The following is a 21,983-nucleotide window of genomic DNA, read 5'->3' as shown; positions in this document are numbered from 1 at the left end:
TGGCACAGGCTGCCCAGAGAAGCTGTGGCTGCCCCTGGATCCCTGGCAGTGTTTTAAGGCCAGGTTGGGTGAGCCTTTGGGCACGCTGTTCTGGTGTAGGGTGTCTCTGCCCATGGCAGAAGGGGTTGGAACGAGATCTTTGAGGTCCTTTCTGACCCAAACCAGTTTGTGATTCGATGAAAATCAAATATGAGACATGGGCCTGAATATGATGAATGGCTGGGTGCTGTTATGCACAGTACTTGAGAATGAAGGTAAGGGTGCCAAGTTTAGCAAGTCTTTTTTCTCACTACATTTGGCTTAAATGACAGATGTTTTTCAGAGAAGAAACTGTGATTTTAAGTTATTGTATAGAAGGGGGCTGGAGAAGTCTCCGTGTGAGCTACCAACAGAGAGATGATGTTTGATCTCACACTTGTAGTGGTGGGTGCCCAAGCTGACACCTGGGGAGAAGGTAAAGGGATAGAGGGCAGAATGCTTTGAGGCCCATGTGAATCTGGGTGAGTTAAGGGAGTCTTTTAAGAAACAGTTCAGAGTTGGGAGGGCAACTAGAAAATGGGTTGGGACTGAAAAGCCTCCAGGCATTTGATGCACTCAGCTGAGATTGGAAGAGTGGAAGTATCATCTGTGTCACTATTTAGGGCATAAAGGGGCCATCTGAAGATTTCATTTTGGAACAACCCCCCAGAATAGCAGTTCAGATCAATATGTGACTGTTTCACACTGTGTTGTTTGCTCTACTAAGAGAAAATTCTTCTTCCTCTTGAACCTTAACATGCTTATGCCATTACAGCATTATGAGTCTAAGAATGCCATCACTGTAGCTGTCACTGGCATAGGTCCTCTCAACAGTTTGTTTCTGCCCAGGTCTTGCTTGATCAATGCAAATCTTTATAAATTCTGTTTCCTTGTCCTCAGTCAGTCCTGGCCCCTAACTGGGACTAGAGGTTGAGCCAGTGCTTCCCTGTGTTTTTTCCCCTCTGTGGTGTGGCTACTTTTGTGATTTCATAATACACAGTTGCGATTTCCTATTTGTTTTTCTACACAAGAAATGGGGAAGCTGTAATTTTACACTGTGGAAATGGGAAAGATTCTAAAGAGGCAGTAGGGAACAGAGCTACAACAACTGATTCGGTTTATTTTGCAAATGCATTAATTGAAAAAACAGAAAATAGAAAAGCAGAGTCTGGAGGGTTTGATTATTTTTTTTTAAAAAGATTTAAAAGTTGGGCTTGATCTCCTCCTTTAAAGTCATGAAGTCTTGCTCACAAAGCTTTTATGCTTTCCCTGAGGCTTTTCCTTCCTGGAAATTTTTTTACAATTTTAACTTAGTCAAAATTACCACACTGAGCTGTAATTTGTGTTGCCAGGCATTATTTCCAAGGCTCTGCCACCTCATGCATAGGAGCACACTGGTGAAAGTGCAGAATAGAATTACCCCTGCCCAGGTCACAAAATGAGAAGCCTGAGAGAAGACTCTGTCGTGTTTTGCTACCAGCACCAAGTTCATGCTTATGTCCTTGAAAAATGCCATTTGCATGGATGACAGACTGCCAGAGGGCTAGGACATAGGTTACTGCTGTGAGATGGGAGCCTTTTGGAGTTGTTCTGAGTCACTGGCACCATCTGTGTCTCTTCCTGAGGTAAGGCTGGATGGAGCAAGTGGAGCCCTGGCATGCTGTTCAGCTTTGTATTTGGCAGTGGCGGGCTGATGGGGAGGTTACTTTAGGAAAACTTGTTTTGTTCCATGTTCTGCAGCAAACCCCAGGCATAATCTTCTTTGATTCACATACTGTATTGCAGGAGACATGTTCTGCTGCAAAGCAGGCAGTTTCAAAGTTAGTGGTTTTCGTACCAGTACATCACATTGGGCTAGGTGTTGCTTGGTGCTTCTCACCCCTTCTCTCTGATATATATATATATATGTATTTAAAGCAATAAATATATATATATATGTATTTTAAAGCAATAAAAACCAAAAGGGGGTTCAATCAGGAAAAAAACAGAATTTGAGCTGAGTGCTGTTAGTGAACTTTCAGCCAAGTAATGTGATGGGTGAGACTTGGCTCTGGCAGACAGAACAAGTGGAGAGATGTGTGTTTCAGCACAGGGATGACAGTGAAATGCATGTAAGTGGAAGGAGCTTTCCGTGGATGACCTTCAGTGGGAAGAGAACAGGGGACATAAAGGCTGAAGTCTTTGGGACTGTGAAAGGTGACCTGCAGCATTTGAAAGCTGTGGAGGACATTTTGCATAGAACGGAAAGACTGGGGAGGAGGCAGAGAAAATGGGTGCTTGTCCCAGTTTCAGCTGGGATAGAGCTAATTTTCTAGTAGCTTGTACAGTGCTGTGTTTTGGTTTTAGTTATGTTGCTAATGTCCTGATGTGTTCGGTTGTTGTTACGTAGTTGTGGCGTCCACACCAAGTCAGGGACTTTTCAGGTTCCCAGGCCCTGCCAGGTACAGAGATCCCAGCCAGGACAGCTGGCCCAGGCTGGCCAAAGGGACATTCCCTGCCACAGAACATCAGGATTTGGGTGCAAATGGGGAAGCTGGCTGAGAGATGGGATTGCTGCTTGGAAACACACTGAGCATTGGGGATTTTGTTTTCTCCAGCATTTAGTGAGCAATCACATTTGTGCATCACATTATTATTATTATCCTTTTTTATCCTGCTAAACTGCCTTTATTTCAACACCACAAGATTTTTTTTCCCATTCTCCCCATCCCACTGAGGGAGTGGGTAAGGGTGAGTTAGCGGCTGCCTTGGGCTGTTACTGCCTGGGGTTAAGCCACAACAGTAATGCAGCAACTGAGGGCATCCCATTTCTTGAGCCTTAACAGCAGAATGCAGGTGGGATGAACAGCGAAAGAGTGAAAGATACTGTAGTGTGCTTATATGCTAAATAAAAGGAGAAGGAGGGGTGAAGATAGAAGTCGGTCACTGCAAGAAAATGTCATCAGGAGTACCATTAGAGGAGCTGGTGCTGAAAAGTCAAATCTCTGGTTTGCTTCCCAGGGCTCCATCAGAAGAGGGGTGGCCAGCAGGGACAGGGAGGGGATTGTTCCTCTCTACTCTGCCCTCGTGAGGCCCCATCTGGAGTCCTGTGTCCAGATCTGGGGCCCCCAATACAAAAAGGATGTGGAACTGTTGGAGAGGGTTCAGAGGAGCCACAAGGATGATTAGAGGGCTGGAGCACCTGCCCTACAAAGAGAGGCTGAGAGAGCTGGGCTTGTTCAGCCTGGAGAAGAGAAGGCTGCGGGGGGACCTCATTGCAGCCTTCCAGTCCCTGAAGGGAGCTTATAAACAGGAGGGGATTCTACTGTTTAAAAGAGCAGATAATGGCAGGACAAGGGGGAGTGGACTAAAGCTAAAGGAGGGAAGGTTTAGATTAGATATTAGGGGGAAGTTTTTTACAGAAAGAGTGGTGAGGTGCTGGAACAGGCTGCCCAGAGAGGGGGTGGGTGCCCCGTCGCTGGGGGTGTTCAAGGCCAGGTTGGATGGGGCCCTGGTCAGCCTTGTGTAGCTCCAGGCCTGGAGGTTGGTGTCCCTGCCTGTGGCAGGGGGGTTGGAGCTCTGTGATCCTTGGAGTCCCTTCCAACCCAGACCATTCTATGATTCTAATAGGTGAGTGTATCAGAGGGGCAGGTGAGGCCCAGGCTGTGGAGTGTGACTCAGGGGTTGGGGTTCACATTTGTGTGTGCTGTTTGTTTTGCCCTCATTTCCAGAGTCCTAAAATAGATTTCGCTTCCCTTAGTGTTGCATAACAGCTAGTCAAACCCATCTTTTAAACATCTCTTAATTAGTTTTAACAATCACCCTTCTAGTTTGCACATCTAATGCAGTGAGTGCTGCTCTCCACCCTTGCTGAAAAGGCTCAAAGGTTACCTACAGTGAGCGTGCAGGTGCCTTTCACCACAACTGATAGAGACCTCTGCCAGCCTTTTCCATCCTCTTGAGCCAGGTAAGGTGCTCCAGTGCAGGGAGTGCAAACTTTCCCATCTGTAATCGTGGTGTCTGTATGTGTCTTTACACTTTGTCTTCCCCTTGTGTGCACCCACAGGCTCCTGCGAGCTCTGGTGCAGCCTCCTGCCTCCCTGAAGCTCTACAGCTTTGGAGAGCTGACAGCGGTCTCCTGTCCCCAGAGATCACCAGAGCTGGTGTCAATTTGATGAGGATTTTAAGCAAAGCAAGGCATCCCAGGTTGGACAGAGAGTTACTTGCTTGAATTTCAAAATTTCTGCTTCTGGTTTGATTCTTGCTTCAGGCATCATTTCAGATCCCACATCTGAACTAAAAAAATATCTTCTCTCCCTCACTAGGAGCCATGTCCTGGGCAATGCAGTGTGATCTTCACTGGGAATACTTTTCCTCTGCAGCAGTGGTAGATGATGCTCTTGCTTGTCCACATGCTTTGACAGTAAACAGCATCTGTTATTTTTACTTCCTTATGTGGTACTGGGAAACACGACCCAATATGATGGATACAGATCAGGGAAGAATCATACTTTATGTGGACTATATAAAAGTATATACAGCCTGCTAATGGTGGCACAACACTTTTCTTTTATAAACTTGGTGCTGTAGAGGAATGCACATTGCAGGCTTTTTGCATTGTTGCTGGGTTATACTAATCTGTCACCACTCATGTAACAACAGCACTTTAGAAAGGATAATTTAATTTTTTTGTGAAAACGTCTACATCTCTATTTACTTTTATGTCAAAAACCACAATGAGGGAGAGCTTTATTCCAAAAAAATAAAATACTTGTAAATTGCTTTTTCTTCTGTGATATACAAAACCATGAAAAGGTCTTGATCACATTATTTATTTACTATGAATTCAGCTTCTCTGTTAGCCTAGCTCCTATTCCCATTGGGGCCGTGCTGTTCACCCTGCTAATGATAGGGGATAAATTGTTTTTATTATTATGCTTATGAAGCCTGTTATACAGAAAAAAGCATTTGGTAGATACTCAACAGTGGAGGACTGCTGCCAGACAGGTACATTACTTTGAAAAAGGAGAATCTCACAGCCCAGATGCGTTACTCTTTAAGACCATCACAAATAACTATAGGTGTCAACAGTTACAACCCTACATGTAAATTATTATTTACTTTGTATTTGTTAATTGTGTAATCAGGCTGGGCCTGATTCTCATCTGACACAGAGTCTAGCTTCTCAGAAGCAGTTAGTTACATTGCTGTCGCTGAGGTTCTCCAAACCCCAGCATGGTCTCACCAGATCCGCTGGTCAGTAAGCACTGGTGTCCCTCACTTGTGGCTGATGTCCAGAGCTGGGCTCTTTCTGCTTTCTCAGATAGCAATGTTGTTATTGATCCCAGTCTTTTAATCACAGAATCACAGAATCACAAGGTTGCAAAAGACCTTTGAGATCATCGAGTCCAACCATTCCCATCCTATGCTAAACCATATCCCTGAGTACCTCATCTACCCGTCTTTTAAACACATCCAGGGATGGTCACTCCACCCCCTCCCTGGGCAGCCTGTTCCACATCCCAACAACTCTTTCAGTAAAAATTTTTTTACTAGCATCTAATCTGAACCTGCCCTGGCCATTTCCCCTTGTTCTATCACCTGTCACCTGGCTGAGGAGACCATCGCCCACCTCTCTACAACTTCCTTTCAGGCAGTTGTAGGTGGTGATAAGGTCTGCCCTCAGCCTCCTCAAGACTAAACATCCCCAGCTCCCTCAGCCGCTCCTCAGAGGATTTGCTCTCCAGCCCCTTCCCCAGCCTGGTTGCCCTTCTCTGCACTTGCTCAAGGACCTCAATGTCCTTCTTGTGGTGAGGAGCCCAGAACTGCACCCAGCACTCGAGGTGTGGCCTCACCAATGCCCAGTACAGGGGCACAATCACCTCCCCAGACCTACTGGCCACACTGTTTTTGATACAAGCCAAGATGCCATTGGCTATCCTGGCCACCTGGGCACACTGCTGGCTCATATTCAGCCTGCAGTCAACCAACACCCCCAGATCCTTCTCCACCTTGCTGTCCAGCCAGTCTCCCCCCAGCCTGTAGCGCTGCAGGGGGTTGTTATGTCCCATGTGCAGCACTCTACACTTGGCCATGTTAAACTTCATCCCGTTGGTCTCAGCCAATTGGTCCAGTCTGTTCAGATCCCTCTGAAGAGCCTCCCCACCCTCAGGCAGATCAACACTTCCTTCCAGTTTAGTGTCGTCTGCAAAGTTACTGAGGGAGCTTCAATCCCTTCATCAAGGTCATTGATAAAGATGTTGAACAAAACTGGACCCAGAACTGAGCCCTGGGGGATGCCACTTGTGACCGGCCTCCAGCTGGATTTGGCTCCAATGTTGAAACCCTGGAGTTATGTACTGAGTTAATGGGAATATGGGCAGAACTTATGTTCTTAACACTTAAATATACAGTACATTGCTCAGTCGTGTAGAAAAGGAATTGGGATGTGAAGACCTGATGTATAAGGAGTAGTAATTATAAAGTAATTTGCTTAGAGAATTGTTTATATCTTGTAGCCATTTCTAGTCTGCATTTCATACTATCCAGAATGTGGGCAACAGAAGCTTAAACGACAGACAAAATGAGCAGAACCATTTGTGTGATACTAATTTTCTTAAAAAAACCCCAAAGAACTTCTCAGTAGCTGTCACTAGAGCAGATAGAAAAAGCCCTGAGGACTCCTTAATAGGTGTTTACACAATAGACCTCATAGTGCTCGAATAGCCACTCTGTTTAATTGGTGGTATTTAAAAGGTTTAATCTGTGTAATCAATAGAATTTAAAAGGTCTATAGCTTACATTTGAAAGTGAATATGTTTGCTTTGTATGAGACAGAATAATTTTAAATGACTTGATATTTTCATGGGTTTCTTGCTGTTTTATAATGGGCAGCTGCCAGTGGAGAATGTCTCTAAGGGTGTAACCATGTCTGTACCAATAAACTGAACATGCCCTGTTCAGGGCTGTTCCCTGCTGCAGGAGTGGCTACATCCTGGCTGTTCAAGTGTTGTTACTCTAAACAGATAACTATATCCAAAGAGGATTTTGGAAATGATGTCTGATTTGTCGTACATTCTAAAATGCTGGGAAGACTGCTAGGTGATTCTGACTTGCTCTAACAGTTTGATGGTATAGATAATTGGGTTTCTCCTCCATGAATGCTTCTGGGTACTGTTAAATGCCCACTCTAGGTGTTACTTGGGATTTCCAAGACATTATTTTGTGTATCTTGGTATCTCCTCTGGTAGATATTAATAGGGCAGGGCCTGTCGCCATAAACATTGGGGAGCACACTTGACACAGTCAAGCCAGTGCAAGTCCCCAGTGAGCTTAAGTGCTCACTTAAGCAGCTGTCTATGAAGAACATTTATTTAGAGATCTTTGCTCTCAGCCCCACAGCCTGGTGGGGCAGGACTGGGATGTCACAGGGCTGAGCTGAGCAGAACCACTTGCTATTAACTTTTATGGATCTTTTCAGTGTTAAATGGTTGTAGTGATGACACGATGACATCTGGTATTGAATAAATTATCATGCCTGGTGTTTGTCAATGTTTGGTGACTCTGAGGCAGCTGAATGTGGCCTTAAAAATACTGGAGTCAGTTGAAAGTATAGAGAGAATTTAGATAGGCAGAATGAGATTACTTGAGCTGTTATTTGACCAAGACATTGGGGTTAATACTTCTACTTCTCCGATGGCACCATGGGACTTTATACAACCAGAAGTGGTCAAGACCTCTGTCGTGGTTTTTTTGGGTTTATTATTTTGTTGCAAGCTGGCAGCTCCACCAAGCACAGCAAGCCTGATCAGTTGTGCTGGAGCTTTGGGGCAGAACTGACTCCAAAGCAGAGGAACCAGTTACTGAAGTGCCAACCACTGTCCTGCAGCACTGTGGCTTCCACCTGGACATTAACCTGCATGGCCTTGCTTTGCAGGTGAGGTCTGTCACAGAGAGTGTTTGTTGAAATTTCCAGCTGTGTGACAGCTCTAAATAAGAAAGCAATGCTGGAATGCCAAGGGTGTCTTGGGACACGTGGATAGTGCTTGCCTGTAATTTATTTCATCACATAACTCTCTACATGAGACCTGCATGAAATTCACTTTCTGAGTTGTAGTTCTTTTAAAAGAAGCATTATAACTTTTGATACTGCAGCCTGTCTTAAGGAGAGTCACGAATTTTCCATCAAGACTAAATCTCTTCCTTCTAGAGATTTTTTTTTCTTTCTTTAGACAAAATGGGTCAAAACCGAAATGTTTCAGATTGGGAAGGCTGCCAGTCTGAGTGGAGCATTCAGACACCTCACGTCCCCATTTACCTCTAGGCTCTATCTGTTCCTATATCCAGGAGAGACTAGAGTGCATTGTAGGAAAAAATTGTTTCAACCAAATAACGTTGTATTTGTAAGGAAATGGAACCTTAGAGCACTCAAACTACTGCTCCTAGGGCAGTAGTAATAGCTAGCAAACATTTTGAGAAACAATCTTCCCCCTTCTCTTTTCAGACATCTACTGTCCTCCCCTCCATGCTGTATTTCAACAAACTCAAATTCTAATGCTGCCTTTGCTTTTTGTCTACTGGCAGGCTTAGCTGCAGCATTCTCACCACAAAACACTTAAATATTCACGCTGCTTTTAATTTGAGTTCTGAAAGGCTGTAGTGGATACGCTGGTGCAGGAATGTGGGTTCAGAAAATGGAGGACTTTTTAATGCTTCGGCTGGGTGTGAAGATTTATCAGCTGGGCTCCAAAATGAGCAAAGCTGACTGGAGTATTGCTTTAAATTAGCTGTTTCAGTAAATACACAGCCAGGATCTTTAAATGGCTGAACGTACAGCTGGTGTCTGGTATCTGTGTGGCTTGAAGTGCTCATTGAGGATAAGAACAGGTATTACAGATCTGTTGTACTACAATGTACATATATATATATATATATACACACACATCAGCAGATTTCTTTGCCTGAATTGCCAAAAGGAAGGGCAACATCGCAATATATTAAAAATGATCTTTTGGTTATTGCAAGTGGGATTTATTACATTTAAGGGAATTTAAATGAATTATCTGTGCATTTTTATTTCCCTATGTGCTGGCAGTAAGCAGTCTTCATGGCAAGCATTTGGCTGATTAATTGGCCCCTTGCTTGATCTGTTTTCCTTTTTTTTTTTCCTGTGTAGCTCATTTTAGTGTTTTCCCTTTCTAATACAGCAACATCAAATTTGCTGAAGGTCTGTGAACTAATGTGGATTAAAAGTCAAGCAGCAGCAGCTCTAATACATAATTGATCTACCAGTAGGACACAAAGAACTGATTCTGGTTCCTAGATAGGAAATGCTTTCCTTGGTTTTTTTGGCCTATGCTGATAGTCTGAGCTCTTAAATCTATTTCAAATTAAAGTGCATAGGCTACTGGAAACTGACAAATTATCCATGGAAATAAATTATTTAAGAGATTAATTTGGTGTTTGAGGCGTAATAATTTTTATACACACAGAGACACACACACACTATATGACACATTATTTTTAGATATTGATAAATTTCTGTTCATTGGCAGTGGGAAACAGGTTCTGTTTGGCAAACGTTGCACACTTTGGGTCTGTCTTTTTCTGTTGCTGTGACCCCACACGTGTTAGCACCTCATTTTGCCTGCTTTGAACTACTTTTTGTAGAGGTGCAAGAGCTTTGTGACATGCTCTCCAGATCCCCTCAACAGCTGCGTCCCTTTGGGAAGGGACAGGTTGGAAAAGGCCATGTCTGCTTACATTAACTCTGCCTCTGGTTTCGCTTCAGCTTGGCATGCATCACTTTGCTGAGTGGCTGAGGAATGACTCTTGACTGTTCAGTTAGGCGGGGGCAGAACTTGTTTCAGGTTTAATGTCGAATGGTCGTCTCACCAAAGGAGCCTGGAAAGGCGCCTTTTGAGGTCCAGGGCGGACACAGCAGGGGCACTGGCAGCTGTAGCACGAGTGACAAGTGGGTGGTGGTTGCATGGTCGTGTGACTGATGGCGCTTGTGTGCTGGGTGCAGTGTGTGGTACTAATGGATGGGAAGCAAGCAACAGCCAACAGGGTGTCTCTCCCTTCCATTAAGCTCACTCAGGCATACCATATGTCATCGTCCCTGCACAGGGGATTTAGTTCTCCTGTTAGTGTCAACCACGAACATTGGAGTGACAGTAGTAGAAGAAAGCAGAAAATATAAGCCATGCTGGAGAAGGGAGCTGCCTATCAGAAGGTGGAGAAGTCAGGAGAGTAGGAAGGAAGGGGAGGGAGGCAGGATCCTTTTGTGCACATTCTTAAGCTGCCTATAAAAAATTGTTTACACTGTTTTGTGCTGCTGTATTGGACTTAAGGTGCTACAATTTAAATAACGTTTTAACAGTAAAGCAATAAATATTTTGCATACTATAGTTACAAACATTTGAAGATGTTACATTGTTACCATTTAACAGAAATATCTTCTGTTAAACAATGCTATGTTTGGAAAAAAGACATAGTTTCAGATGCAACTGACCTAATAGAGCTAAGAGCATAGTGATAAACCATCTCAAAATGGAAATTGGGACTTCTCTAGACATTGTGCTAATGGTCAGAGTTACTCTGAGGGTCGTGCCCTTTCCCTGGGCTGTGAGCTGCCTGCATCCCCCTCTGTGACATTTCCAAAAAGCTGGGCTCCTAGGTGGATATTGAGCCAGACCTGGGGCAGCCTCTTGTTCCCAGCCCGTGGAAACAGAGCCTGTTCAGCGTGGTGCAAACAGTTTGGCAGCTGCTATGTGTGATAAATCCCGGTTCAGGGAGCATAGGGCATGAAGCTGGAGTATTTTCAAGAAAGGAGACCCTTCGTTTAGGTGGATTAAGGTGTGCATGTTTCCAGCAGTCACTTGTAATGAAAAGATGCGTGCTCTCAAGCAAGCCAAGTAGCTTGAGTACATTACATAGGGTAAATATTAACATCTACCTGCAAATCAGCTTTTTATTTAGTTTGAGAAGCCTGTCATCACATTGGCTGCTTTGGCTGATGATGAACTTCAAAAATAGCACAGCTTTGGGAAGTGAAGTGTTATTGGGAAATAGCAGCTAAAAGACCTCATGTAAACTTAGTGATTTTATATTTTTCATCAGTGTCTGACTTACTCAGAACTGTACGCTCTTACCTGCTTTCCTTATGGTCAAAAGGATGCTCCTCTGTTCAAATTTGCATCCATTGCCTCTGGTCCTGTCACTGGGGATTGCTGAAAAGAGTCTGGCTCCAGTTTCTTACAATGTCCCTCCAGGTCTTATACATATAATTGAGCTTTCTCTCCTCCATGATGGTCAGTCCCAGCTCTCATCCTCTGCTCATATGAGAGATGATCCAATCCCTTAGTCCAATCTTCATGGCTCTTTGCTGAACTCTCCCCAGTATGTCCCTGTCTGCTTTGTACTGGGGAGCCCAGCACTGGACCGCTGGCCCTCCAGATGTTTTCAAAGTTCAGTTCGTTTTCTCTGTGGCTATCCAAGTAATGTACACTGAGGCTGCTGCTATTTGTTCTTGCTAAGAAGATATTCACACGGGTGCCACTGTCATCCTAGCAGGAAAAGCTCTGTATTTCTGATTTTGATCTTCCAACTGCTTGGATATGAATTTTCAAGAGTTCCAAAAGTGTGTTTTTGGGATACACTCAACCATCACATTTCTTCGTTACCAGCACATGCTGATAGTGCAATAAGCATATTAGCCTTGTCCTAGATATCTGTGATAAAAAATACTTATTTGCCCAGTTGTTGTGAAGCTGTGTTTTTTCCTGGCAGGGTTTTCTCATGGCAGCTAGCACAGAGAGCCATGCTTATTTGTCTTTAAAAAGACAGGGAATTGCTGTCTGAAGTTAGAATTCAACGGCAGTGATTTACGACCCTCCATAGTACTAACTGGAACGACAGTTCTGCCTCAAACAATATTGAAATTCCCTGGGCATTTTATGTGTGTGTGCCAGCAGCAGTCATTCAGGACTGCAGAAGAAGAGGGAAGCTGAGATGGAGTTACCTTGCAGGAAACTACCGTTTCAAGCAGTAAAGATAAAGTGTAGCTGAGTGGTTCAGCTTGAAGCTTTCTTGAAGCTGAAAGGCTGAAATAAATCTCCATTCTGTACTATGACAAAGACATTTGAACACTTTTTGGAGCTGGAAATAGCTTTGCACTACCGGGACCTGACCTCTTGGAAATTTGTATGCCTCATAGTTCATGATACCTCTACTTTTAATAAAATATAATACTTATTAATGGATCTCAAGTCAGTTATTCAATTTCCGCACTAATTTAAAGCTTAATTATGCTGCTTGCTAGATCTCGGGGCCTGTCCTCAGCTGATTTTTCTTCAATCACTATTCCTCCAGTTTTATAGTTCAGTTCAGTTCTCAGGACTCTCATTTGCATAGAGTGACGGATTAAAATTGGATGGCTAAAACGATTACTGCTCTTAGTGCCTGCTGTGGTGATGGAGATTGATCCTTCACAGTATGAGGAAACATCTGGCTCATGAAATATGCCTTGAATCACTACAATTTTCCGTCTATTGTATTATTATAAATTGAAACTGATAACTAGTAATCCAGTTTTAATGCATCCTGTCTGAGACAGAAAGTTGCATTTCTGGAGGAGCTTTGGGTAATAAAATTGTAGGCAGCAGTTTAGAAATTCTCAATTTCCAGGGGAAAAAAAAGTAAATATTCTTGCTTGGAGAAGTGATATCTTCTAACTTCTTCTGGGAAATTGTCAGTTGGGACTATCTGTAGAAATTATATGTAAGGCATAAGATTAGGTATTTACTTACCCTGTTTTAGTTTAGGTCTGGAAAATCAGTCATCACATGTAACTGTAAATCTTGGGTCCTCCATGTAGCAATATTTTACATTTCTTGTTCCCTGCCTTTTTGTTAGAGTTTTGAAAAGGGGCTAGAAAAGGAAGATGATCAATATGTTTCTCTCTTATGCATCATAGCAATTTCTCTATATTCATCTCTGAAATAACTTTAATTTAATCTCTCTTCTTTCTTTGCCCTTCGCTTTCATTTTACTTCAATGCTTCCTGCATTGTTTCTTTCAGTTCTTGTCTTAACATTATCCTAAGGTTTCCTTTCCTTTGGCTATGAAGGATAGCACAAGAGATCACATTTTGGTTGAATAAAACAGAACAAAGATTTTTAGCTCCCCTAAGGCTACCCCTGGATAAGGTGCTGTTGAGTCTACTCACATATGGAAGTGGTCATTGGGGGGGAGAGGGAAGGGAGGGGGGAGTGTGGGTGGTGTGTGTGTGGATGGGCAGGAGGAGGAAACCTGGAAACTACTGATGCTTTTCTTTGAAATGGCCTCAAGGCAGTGGGAGGCTTTCTGCACGATGAAAAGCATCATGATGGTAATCCTGTGATCAGTGGTCTCATCAGGGCTGTATGGGCATCAGGATAGCCTCACTGAGTAAAAGAGGGTGACTTCAGGATGAAGGTGACTTCAGGATGAGGGTGTCATAGGTGAGATGCTGGTGTGGCATTTCATCTCCTCCTATACAGTCCCTGGCCGAAGCCTTCTGCCTTCAGGAACTTGAGTATGGCATTTTTATGAACAGTAATTTCCCACATTACTTTCATTCCATCAGCACTGTTAAAGTATTGTTACTATATTTATGCACAACAGCTTGCAATGTGGTGTTTTTTTCCATTTGTCTCTAATCTTAATCTAATAAGACATTCACAAGCTGCCTGGAAAATGGATTTTTTTTTCCCTATGGGAATTTCCATGGAAGAAATCACCATCTGATAATTGCCTATTGTAAAGAATGATTTTCATCACAGGGAAAGAAAATCCTTTAGAAGAACCATATTTCTACCATCTCTCTCACTGCTTTTCTGGTTTTGCCAATTTGGAAAACAGCTTCATGCTCTCAAAAAGTTTTGGGTTTTTTCCTCCCTTTTTAATCTCTCACATTCCATGTGAAGTGTTAGAATTAAAAAAAGAGACAGTGTTGGGAGTTCAAGACATAATTGTCCTTGGAAAGCAGCATTTTTCATTTCCTCTTTGAAATTAGAGCTTTCATTTTTTCCAGGTTGAAACTAGATGAATGAGCCAAGGAAAAAAAAATCCAGTGTCAAAACAACCAAAAATTGCTAAAAGAATTTAACACAATTTCTAATTAAAACTTAAAAAAGCCCGAACGCCAAAACCCCTTGAAGTTAATTTGCAAATATAAAGTAATTTGAAACGAACATGAGAGTTTTTATACAAAATATTTTCTTTATCAAGCCTATTAATTTAAAAAAAGGAAAAAAAAAAGATCAGAGCCCTTTATCCAAATAGTGGAAGTACAAAAACGGTGTAGCTTTTTATTTTATTACATTTATATGTAAACATGCAGACACATGTGGTTAGTTGACTTTTAAATCCCTATCCACCTAATTAATTTAACAAATATATAATTTTTATGAGTAGCATATTGAAATGAAAGATGGAAGATTATTTGAAATTATAACAGATACTTCAATAAAAAGAGCAATATTCTCACTGGATGGATACCATCTCTTTCTCTCTCTTCTGATCTCATCCAATTTAACATATTTCTATATGAGCTGTAAGATAAAATGACTAATAGAAATGAAGAGGAGGACTGCCAAAAGTCAAATTGCTTTACTGGAAGCTTCTTAGCAAAATGACAACATCCAGTTCTAGATAATTAAATCTTATTTTGTAGGAATGTCACTGAGTGATGTTAATTTGCCCTTAGGTAGTGCTCTTTTGGTTGAACACAGTAACAAAAATTTATTTGGGCACTTTGTGTTTGTATTAGAAATGGTTCAGCATTGTTTAATGAAAATGAAGACCTTCTTCTGGAACAGGTGGCTCAGAGCAGCTGTGGCTGCCCTCTCCCTGGCAGTGCTCAAGGCCAGGTCAGATGGGGCTTTGGGCACCCTGGTCTGGTGGAGGGTGTCCCTGCCTGTGGCAGGGGGGTTGGAATTAGAGGATTTTTGAGGTCTTTTCCAACCCAAAGCATTTTATGATTTTATGAAAAGCTCAAACTAGTAGAGGTCAACATCATCTTACAGAGGGAAATCACTAGCACGCCTATTCCAGGGAACAAGCAAAATTTCACCACCACCAAAACCTGAATTTTTTTTTACACCTGAACCTTAAAGAACTCTCTTGCAGAGTGACAGAGCTGAAGTCTCCTGCTGCTACAGACAACCTGAAGCTTAGCTTCTTCTTAGTTTAGTAATCTGTCTCAAATGGAGTTAGTTTGCTTATTACCTCCAGACTTGTTGGATGTTTGATTAGTCAAAGCTGTCTACCACTTGCCACTCTACCATGTGTTCATGGTAAGCTTTTTCTCATTTGTTTGGGTGTCAGCATTGCCCTTTGTTTTGAAAGGGCCTTTCCTCAGTTGTTGTTTATTCTCCTTGGTGTGTTTATAGATGATGGTGTGTTTACAGATGCTGATGGCATCTGCCATCCGGCATTTTTTTGCCTAAACAAAGCATTCCAAAATCTTTTGGATCTCACAGATTTCACTTCTCAGTCTCTATCATCCTACTGTACCACTGGTTAGGGTCCCAGTCTGAGATCATGCCTCCAGTACAGGTCTTGAGACAAAAACTACTTTGCTTTGAGATGTTGGAATCACCCTTCTCATGATGGATGCCTGCAGAAAGTTTGGTATTAGGAATGCCTTACTCCTTCATACATTCAGTGAAAGTTAGAGTTTGGGAGCAAGACTTGGGTTATGTTTCCTGATGTGGATGGCAGTGTCTCCGGGTTCCTTTGGTAACTCAACTCTGGAAGTACTAAGTGAAGTATCCCCCCTAATTAGAGCCTTTTCTTTCTGTAATTTTCCACAGTTTCCTCTTTAATATGCTAAATATTAACTTTTGTCATGCTGCATCTTGCATCAGACAGAATGTTGCAGTGTTTCTAATGGAGCTTTCCATTATGAAGATACTATTTTGGTTCATCAGAATGAATTTTTTTCTCCCTGATGTGCTTGACTTTTTGGAATAGCTGGAGGAGACCTGAATTTATAACATCTAGGAATAACTCTTAAGTGACATTTAAGATATTAATATTTTAATATGCTATCTTTGAACTTGATAGTTTTGCCATGAAGATACAGTTTTCACGGTTTAGACTCTGTAGCCTCTTGTTGCCTGCAGATGCCGTGGCCTGAATTCACCACCACAGCACTAAATCACAGCCTGAAGTAACGTGTGTGAGTGTCTTCATGATATTTGCCTAGACAGTCCTTTGAACTGTCCACAAAAAGAGTTTCACTGCCTGCAAGGACAGCAAACCCTCAAACATGACCCCAGAGCATGTGTGTCCGAGCACTCTCACAGTGACAGTGTGTGGCAAGGTGTGGCCAGACAGGCTACTGGCAGACGATGTGCAGCACACTTGTGAGGCCCAGATGTGCCTGGGCTGACCCTGCATCTAGGGACATCCAGTGGTCCTTGTGGTTTCTAAGGCTGTGCAAACACATTTGATTCCGGTACTGGTTTCAGCTGGGGGACTAGTTCTTGAAAAGTAGACTTTAGAGGTTTAAACGTAGACATGATACCCAAGGAGTGGAGAATGCTGTGGGCTTTAAGGAGATCTTTAATTTTGCACATTTGGTAACAGTGGAAAAGGTGGGACATTCATATCATCTCTATAATAAAAGTTCTGTCACCACTAAGAAAACTCCTACTGAATTTCCTCTGGCACTTTCTTCTCTTAGGTGCTGTAAAAAATATCATACACTGCTTTTGCTGTTGTTAGATGTGGTGTAAGAGTTTCTTCTGGCCACAATTGGAGAGCAGGACCCTGAGAGCTGGCTCAGGTGATGACCAAGCCCCACAACAGGGTGGTATGTGGTGCCCAGCAAGTAGAAACCTGGCTTCTTAGCATGTTCTGGGTGTGGTAACAGGCAACAGCAGCTGGGTCCTTGGCGAGAAAGCTTGTGGAGACAGGTTACGTGTGGCACAGAGGTAAAACCTCAGTGCTGTGTGTGAGCAGAACCATGTAATCAGAGGGAGAAACCCAGTGAACCAGTTTGCTTGGGATCATTCTTCAACACCAGCTTATAGATGTTAGAAGAGGGGTTGGTTACTGGTATACGTCCTGTCCTGCCAGCAGCAGTGTAGGGGTCTGCCTCTTCCTTGGCAGCCCACTATTAATTGTCACTTGCAAGTAGCTTGATCTCTAGTAGTAACTACCTGCTTGCTCACGCCTGTGGTGTCACACAGTGTACCAAACTGTGTTCATCAGAGGCATGCTTAGGTTGTGTTCTGCTGTGTAACGAGAGGCCATTGTGGATGCTAAAGAACACCCCACACCGTGTATATAGAATTAGTTCTTTGTAGTGGTCTGCTAATACCCCAATGGATTTCTTACTTTCCCTGGCAAATGCACAGCTCACTTCATGGCTGATCTTCATTTCTCACTGTTTCCTGGCATAGGATTTCTTTTACTTAGAATTCATGTGATTCATGGGTTACAGGCTTTTCTGTTGAAGCACAATATGTCTAGAGAGGCAGTTGTGACTGCCACCACGCTTGTGACTTAATCTATGTAAAAAAACCCCCAAGAGTCAGTCATTTGGAAGAAATTCCTACCTGCTGTTTGTGTAGGATGGCCATCTGTCTGGCAAATCCCCATGTGGAAGTCAGATACATCTGAGAAGAGCCAGACAACCTTCTGACACCTGTTTCTCCAGCAGCTGCAGTTTCTTACTCTGCTATTTTATTTTTTCACCAGGTGCTGTTGAGATTAGGTTTTGGGTCTGTGTTCATCAGCTTTTGGATTTTAGTCCCAGCACTGTGTACAGTGCAGGACCATGCTGAGATCACACTTTCTCTTTCTGGGCCTGAATTTTGGGGGTTCCCAGTTACACTATAGGAAGTGTTCCTGAATGTGGGCACCTCAGTTCATTCACAGAAATTGTTGAATACCCAACTTCTTTAGTCAGTTCTGGGAAATGCCTTCAGACTTCCCGAAAAACACTGTAACAAATTGGCTTTTAATATCAAGTGGTGTCTCTTACTTGAAGATCATTCCACATATATTCACGACCCTCCATGTGAATGGATTCCAAGATGCAGAAGAAGATACGGGAAGTGTCAAAGTGGTACTTTCTACAGAAAGTCCTTTTATCTACTAGAAATTTAGTATCTTTATAAATAACCAAGTATTGACAAGTCAGCCATTCTGAGCCTAGAGTAGAATACTAATACCTTTGGCTCTCTTCTCTGAATCTGGGTGTGTGCATGGCTGTTTGTCTGTTGAGATCTCAGTATGTTTGACCCACACAAAGTTATGATTCCAGAAGATATCTTCAAAGACATCTAGGTGAAGCTAGCAAGAGATGTCTTCTGCAGCTCTAGTGTGTGCTCCTTTGTGCATGGTACAGTGTGGGCTGCACTGAACTTCTTTGTTGGAGCAACAGCCATGAGAAACCAAATAAACACAACCTTCTCTAGATGAATGGTTTCTCCTGCAACCAAAGGGTAAGATGTCATCCAGTGATTTATCCTTCCTAATGGATTCATTGGATTGCTGTGATAGGGACATAATTTACTACCTTTTGTACATCAGAGGTTGTGTTCACAAAATGGTGTTTGGGGATTTACGATATTGAACAGGGTGAATTACATGTCAAATTATCAACTCTCCTGCCCGACATTTAGTCAGTGCTGACAGCAACTAGGTGTTTAGCAAGAGGAGGCTTCTGTAGCACGGTCTTTCAATAGGATTGTTTTATTTCAAGCCTGTTAATCAAATGTTTCTGGAGAAAATCTGTAAAGTAGACTGTTAATTGCACTGTTGTGCTGTGGCCAGCCAGATGTTAGTGCTGTGTGTTGTAGCTGCCATGCTCCCTGTAGATTCCTGCTAGTGCATTACTTCCTTGATGAGCAATATTTCATCTGGCAATCCACCAAGTTGTTGCATTTTGGAGGCAGGTGGCACCCTGATGTAAGGATCCCTTGGGTTAGGAGTGCCTGTCAGTATTTGAATGATATTTTTGAGGAGAGCAAGTGATGACTTTGAGCTTCATTATTTTCACAGCTTTGTATCCATCCACAGAACTAAGGAGGCTGCTTGGCACATGCACTTTGTCAATGTATATGCCTATCTGGAAACATTTCCTTCTTTGGTTCCTGCCTGCCTTGTCTGACAGTTCTTGAATGGTTGATACAGCTGATGATATTTTTCTTGGTCATTTTTTACTTTGCGCTGCATGGCCTTAAATCAGTATGCTTCAAATGGTGCTTTATGGATTACATCTAGGCTCTTGGATGCTTCTGTATGGACTGCTGCCTTGTCTCCAGAAGGAACAAAATGTGTCCATTTGCACAGAATGCCCCGTCGAAGCATTTGATTACCTCCTTTTGAGCCTCTTATCCCACCGACACACAGCTGAAGCTGCCTTTACTGCATCCATGCAGGAGGAGGTGCAGCATGTCCTCATTTGTGCCTGTATCACCAAGCCAGATATTGGCATTGCTGCTGCTGTGAGGAATCTGCTTTTGATCTAAGTGACTATCATGGCTACCTAGAGCGGACCAGCTGCTGAATTAGGTTGTAATGAAAGCCATTCATTCAGGAAGCCTGTATACCTGGCCAATGAGAAAGTTCTGACTGTGAAAACAGAAGGGGTCATGTGTCACCTTCGAGGCTGTTTAGACCTCTTGCTTCCTTGTGAAGTACTGTGACTCTCAGCAACATAGAGGTGACATCAGCCTATTGCACTGTTTGAGCACGTGATCAACCAGGCAAAGACAAATGAGGGCAGGTGATGAATTTGGCTGTAGTGTTCTGGACAGAGTGACTGCCCTCATCAAACTGCCAAATCCCCAAATCCCCTGGCATATTCTCTTGACTTAGGAATTGAAAATGCAGATCAGAAACCTTCCTAGTGAGTTGTCAGCTCCTTGTGTTTGTCTGCAAGAAAAGTAATTGCTTCAATGGAGATATGCTACATTTCCTTACATTTAAACTCCCAGAAGGCTGCTGACTATGTGACAAGAATCACTGCCATGGATATTGCATAACAGTTATGTGTAATGTTTCATGCATTCTCAGTTTTATGAAATGTGAATAATACTGGAGACATTTTGAGTAGTAGTTGAGATTTACACTTTCTTTTTAAGGTGGAAGGAAGAGGGACGCTTCTAGTGCTCTTCAGCGGCGCTGGAAGAGTCGAGATGGTTGCTATTAAAAATGAATAAAATCTGTAAATGTGGAAAAGAGAAAGAAAAACGTATTTCACAGGTGCATGGTGGGCAAATCGTTAATGTTTTAAGCGTTGCTGGAGGTTTGGAATGCTGTGCCTTTGTTGGGATAGTGTAGCTGTCGCAGCACTCTTCCACATTGCTCAGTCCAGGGTGTGCTGCTGCTGGATGGGGAAGGTTGGAGCTCAGCGGAGAGGACATGGTTTGGAAGAATGCTTCTTCTTGTTTGAGGTTTATTATTAAAATGAAAGCGTTCAGGATAAAAAAAAAAATAAATGTGGTTTGATGCATGTGCAACTTCTGTTAAGCCTCAACTCACACTGTGTGTGTTTGCTTTGTGACACACAGGACAGTTTCCCAGCTCGGTTTGGAGGAATACATTTCGTCAATCAGCCGTGGTATATCCATGCCCTCTACACGGTCATACGGCCCTTTTTAAAGGAGAAGACACGAAAAAGGGTATTCTTCTGTTAATTGTCCGTTACCTGGCACTTGTATCATACTCTAATAAAAACCATATACAGCTTTCTATTCATGGAAAGTATGTAGAGAAATCTGCATTGTAAAGAATATCTTGAACTGGTTTAGAAACTTTGACAGTTTTATCCTTTAAGGGCACAGTCAAGCAGTGCACTTAAGTGTATTTTAAAATGTAAGCATGTGCTTTCTTGGTTATATTTAAAATATTGCCAATATTAGAGTTTCTATTAAGATTCTATCCAATTCTGTTCGATTTCTGGTAACAGTTACTTGTGTCTTGCTTTTAAGAACAAGTGGGTGCATGGTCCTTTGCTAGTGTGGCTTCCTTGACATTACCATGAACTAGAATACATAGCTGGTATACAGCAGTTTGCAAATACTGATTGGAGTGAAAGCCAGTGAAAGGCAATTTGTGTGCATGCATCTGTGCATAAGCACGAGCAGCCTCTGAGATGTTGCTGAATTTGCAGCATTTGCATCAGTGCAATTAAATTAGAGCGTGGTGCTGATAGCACCAAGAATGGTATTATTTATGTAACGGGAGATTTGTCACCCAGGAAAACACAATCAGCATCACGTACAAAGCCACTACAAAGGATGTGATGATCTTCCCTTTTTTTTTATTCTTTCCCTAAGTGGGATCGGGTCTCTAAGCAACTCTGTATTTTCTCTCCTCAAACAAAGTCTACAAGGCCACAATGATCCTCAGTGTTTATTTGGTTTTTTACTGACAGATTATGCTTGAGAGGTCTCTGGTATTCACAGATTTTGAACTATAGATCATAAAGCCTTTTATGTAATATCTGTTATAAATATGCAAATGAAAACCCATTTTACAGGATTCAGTTGCACTCCACTGACTGCAGCTTCAACAGAGAATATTATAGTGCCAGATATGTTTGAGGCCTTTTTAAGTCAAGTGCTGTGTATGCATAATTGGGGAGTAAAGTATCGCCCATGATGTGCTGCAACGTTAAAAAGAAGTGACAAGGCAGCTGAACATCGATGCTTATCAGTTAGCATCTACATTTTTATTTAGACACCCATGAGTCAGTGTCATATATTTGCAGAAACACTGACTTTTTACAACTGTTTTTTGTCAATACTGAATACCTGTATGAAGTAGTCAGGTGGTTAAATACCAATGTAGAGTCCGTAACTTAGTGCCCTGCCAACAAGTGCAATTAAATGGTAGGGATGGCAGTGTCCCACCCTTTTTATTTGTCTCTGTGCTAGTCAATTGAAAAGGGTTTGGGCACTGCCATCCCTACTGTTTAACCA

The 21,983-nt window shown here is 42.6% G+C and overlaps 1 protein-coding gene across 1 annotated transcript in view; it reads left to right on the top strand.

The window, feature by feature from the left end:
• Positions 1 to 21,983, top strand: part of CLVS2 (clavesin 2) — a gene marked incomplete at both ends in the record, with an annotated part of 50,204 nt that overhangs the window by 24,305 nt on the left and 3,916 nt on the right. The window contains one exon of the mRNA XM_084261944.1: positions 20,571 to 20,681. Within this exon, the coding sequence (XP_084118070.1) occupies positions 20,571 to 20,681 (111 nt within the window). The remainder of the gene's footprint in view (positions 1 to 20,570; positions 20,682 to 21,983) is intronic.

This window comes from Gallinula chloropus, assembly GCF_964237585.1.
Source record: "Gallinula chloropus genome assembly, chromosome: 3".
Taxonomy (NCBI): domain Eukaryota; kingdom Metazoa; phylum Chordata; class Aves; order Gruiformes; family Rallidae; genus Gallinula; species Gallinula chloropus.
Note: the sequence above shows the minus strand (reverse complement) of the source record. Positions and strands in the feature narration are given on the sequence as shown.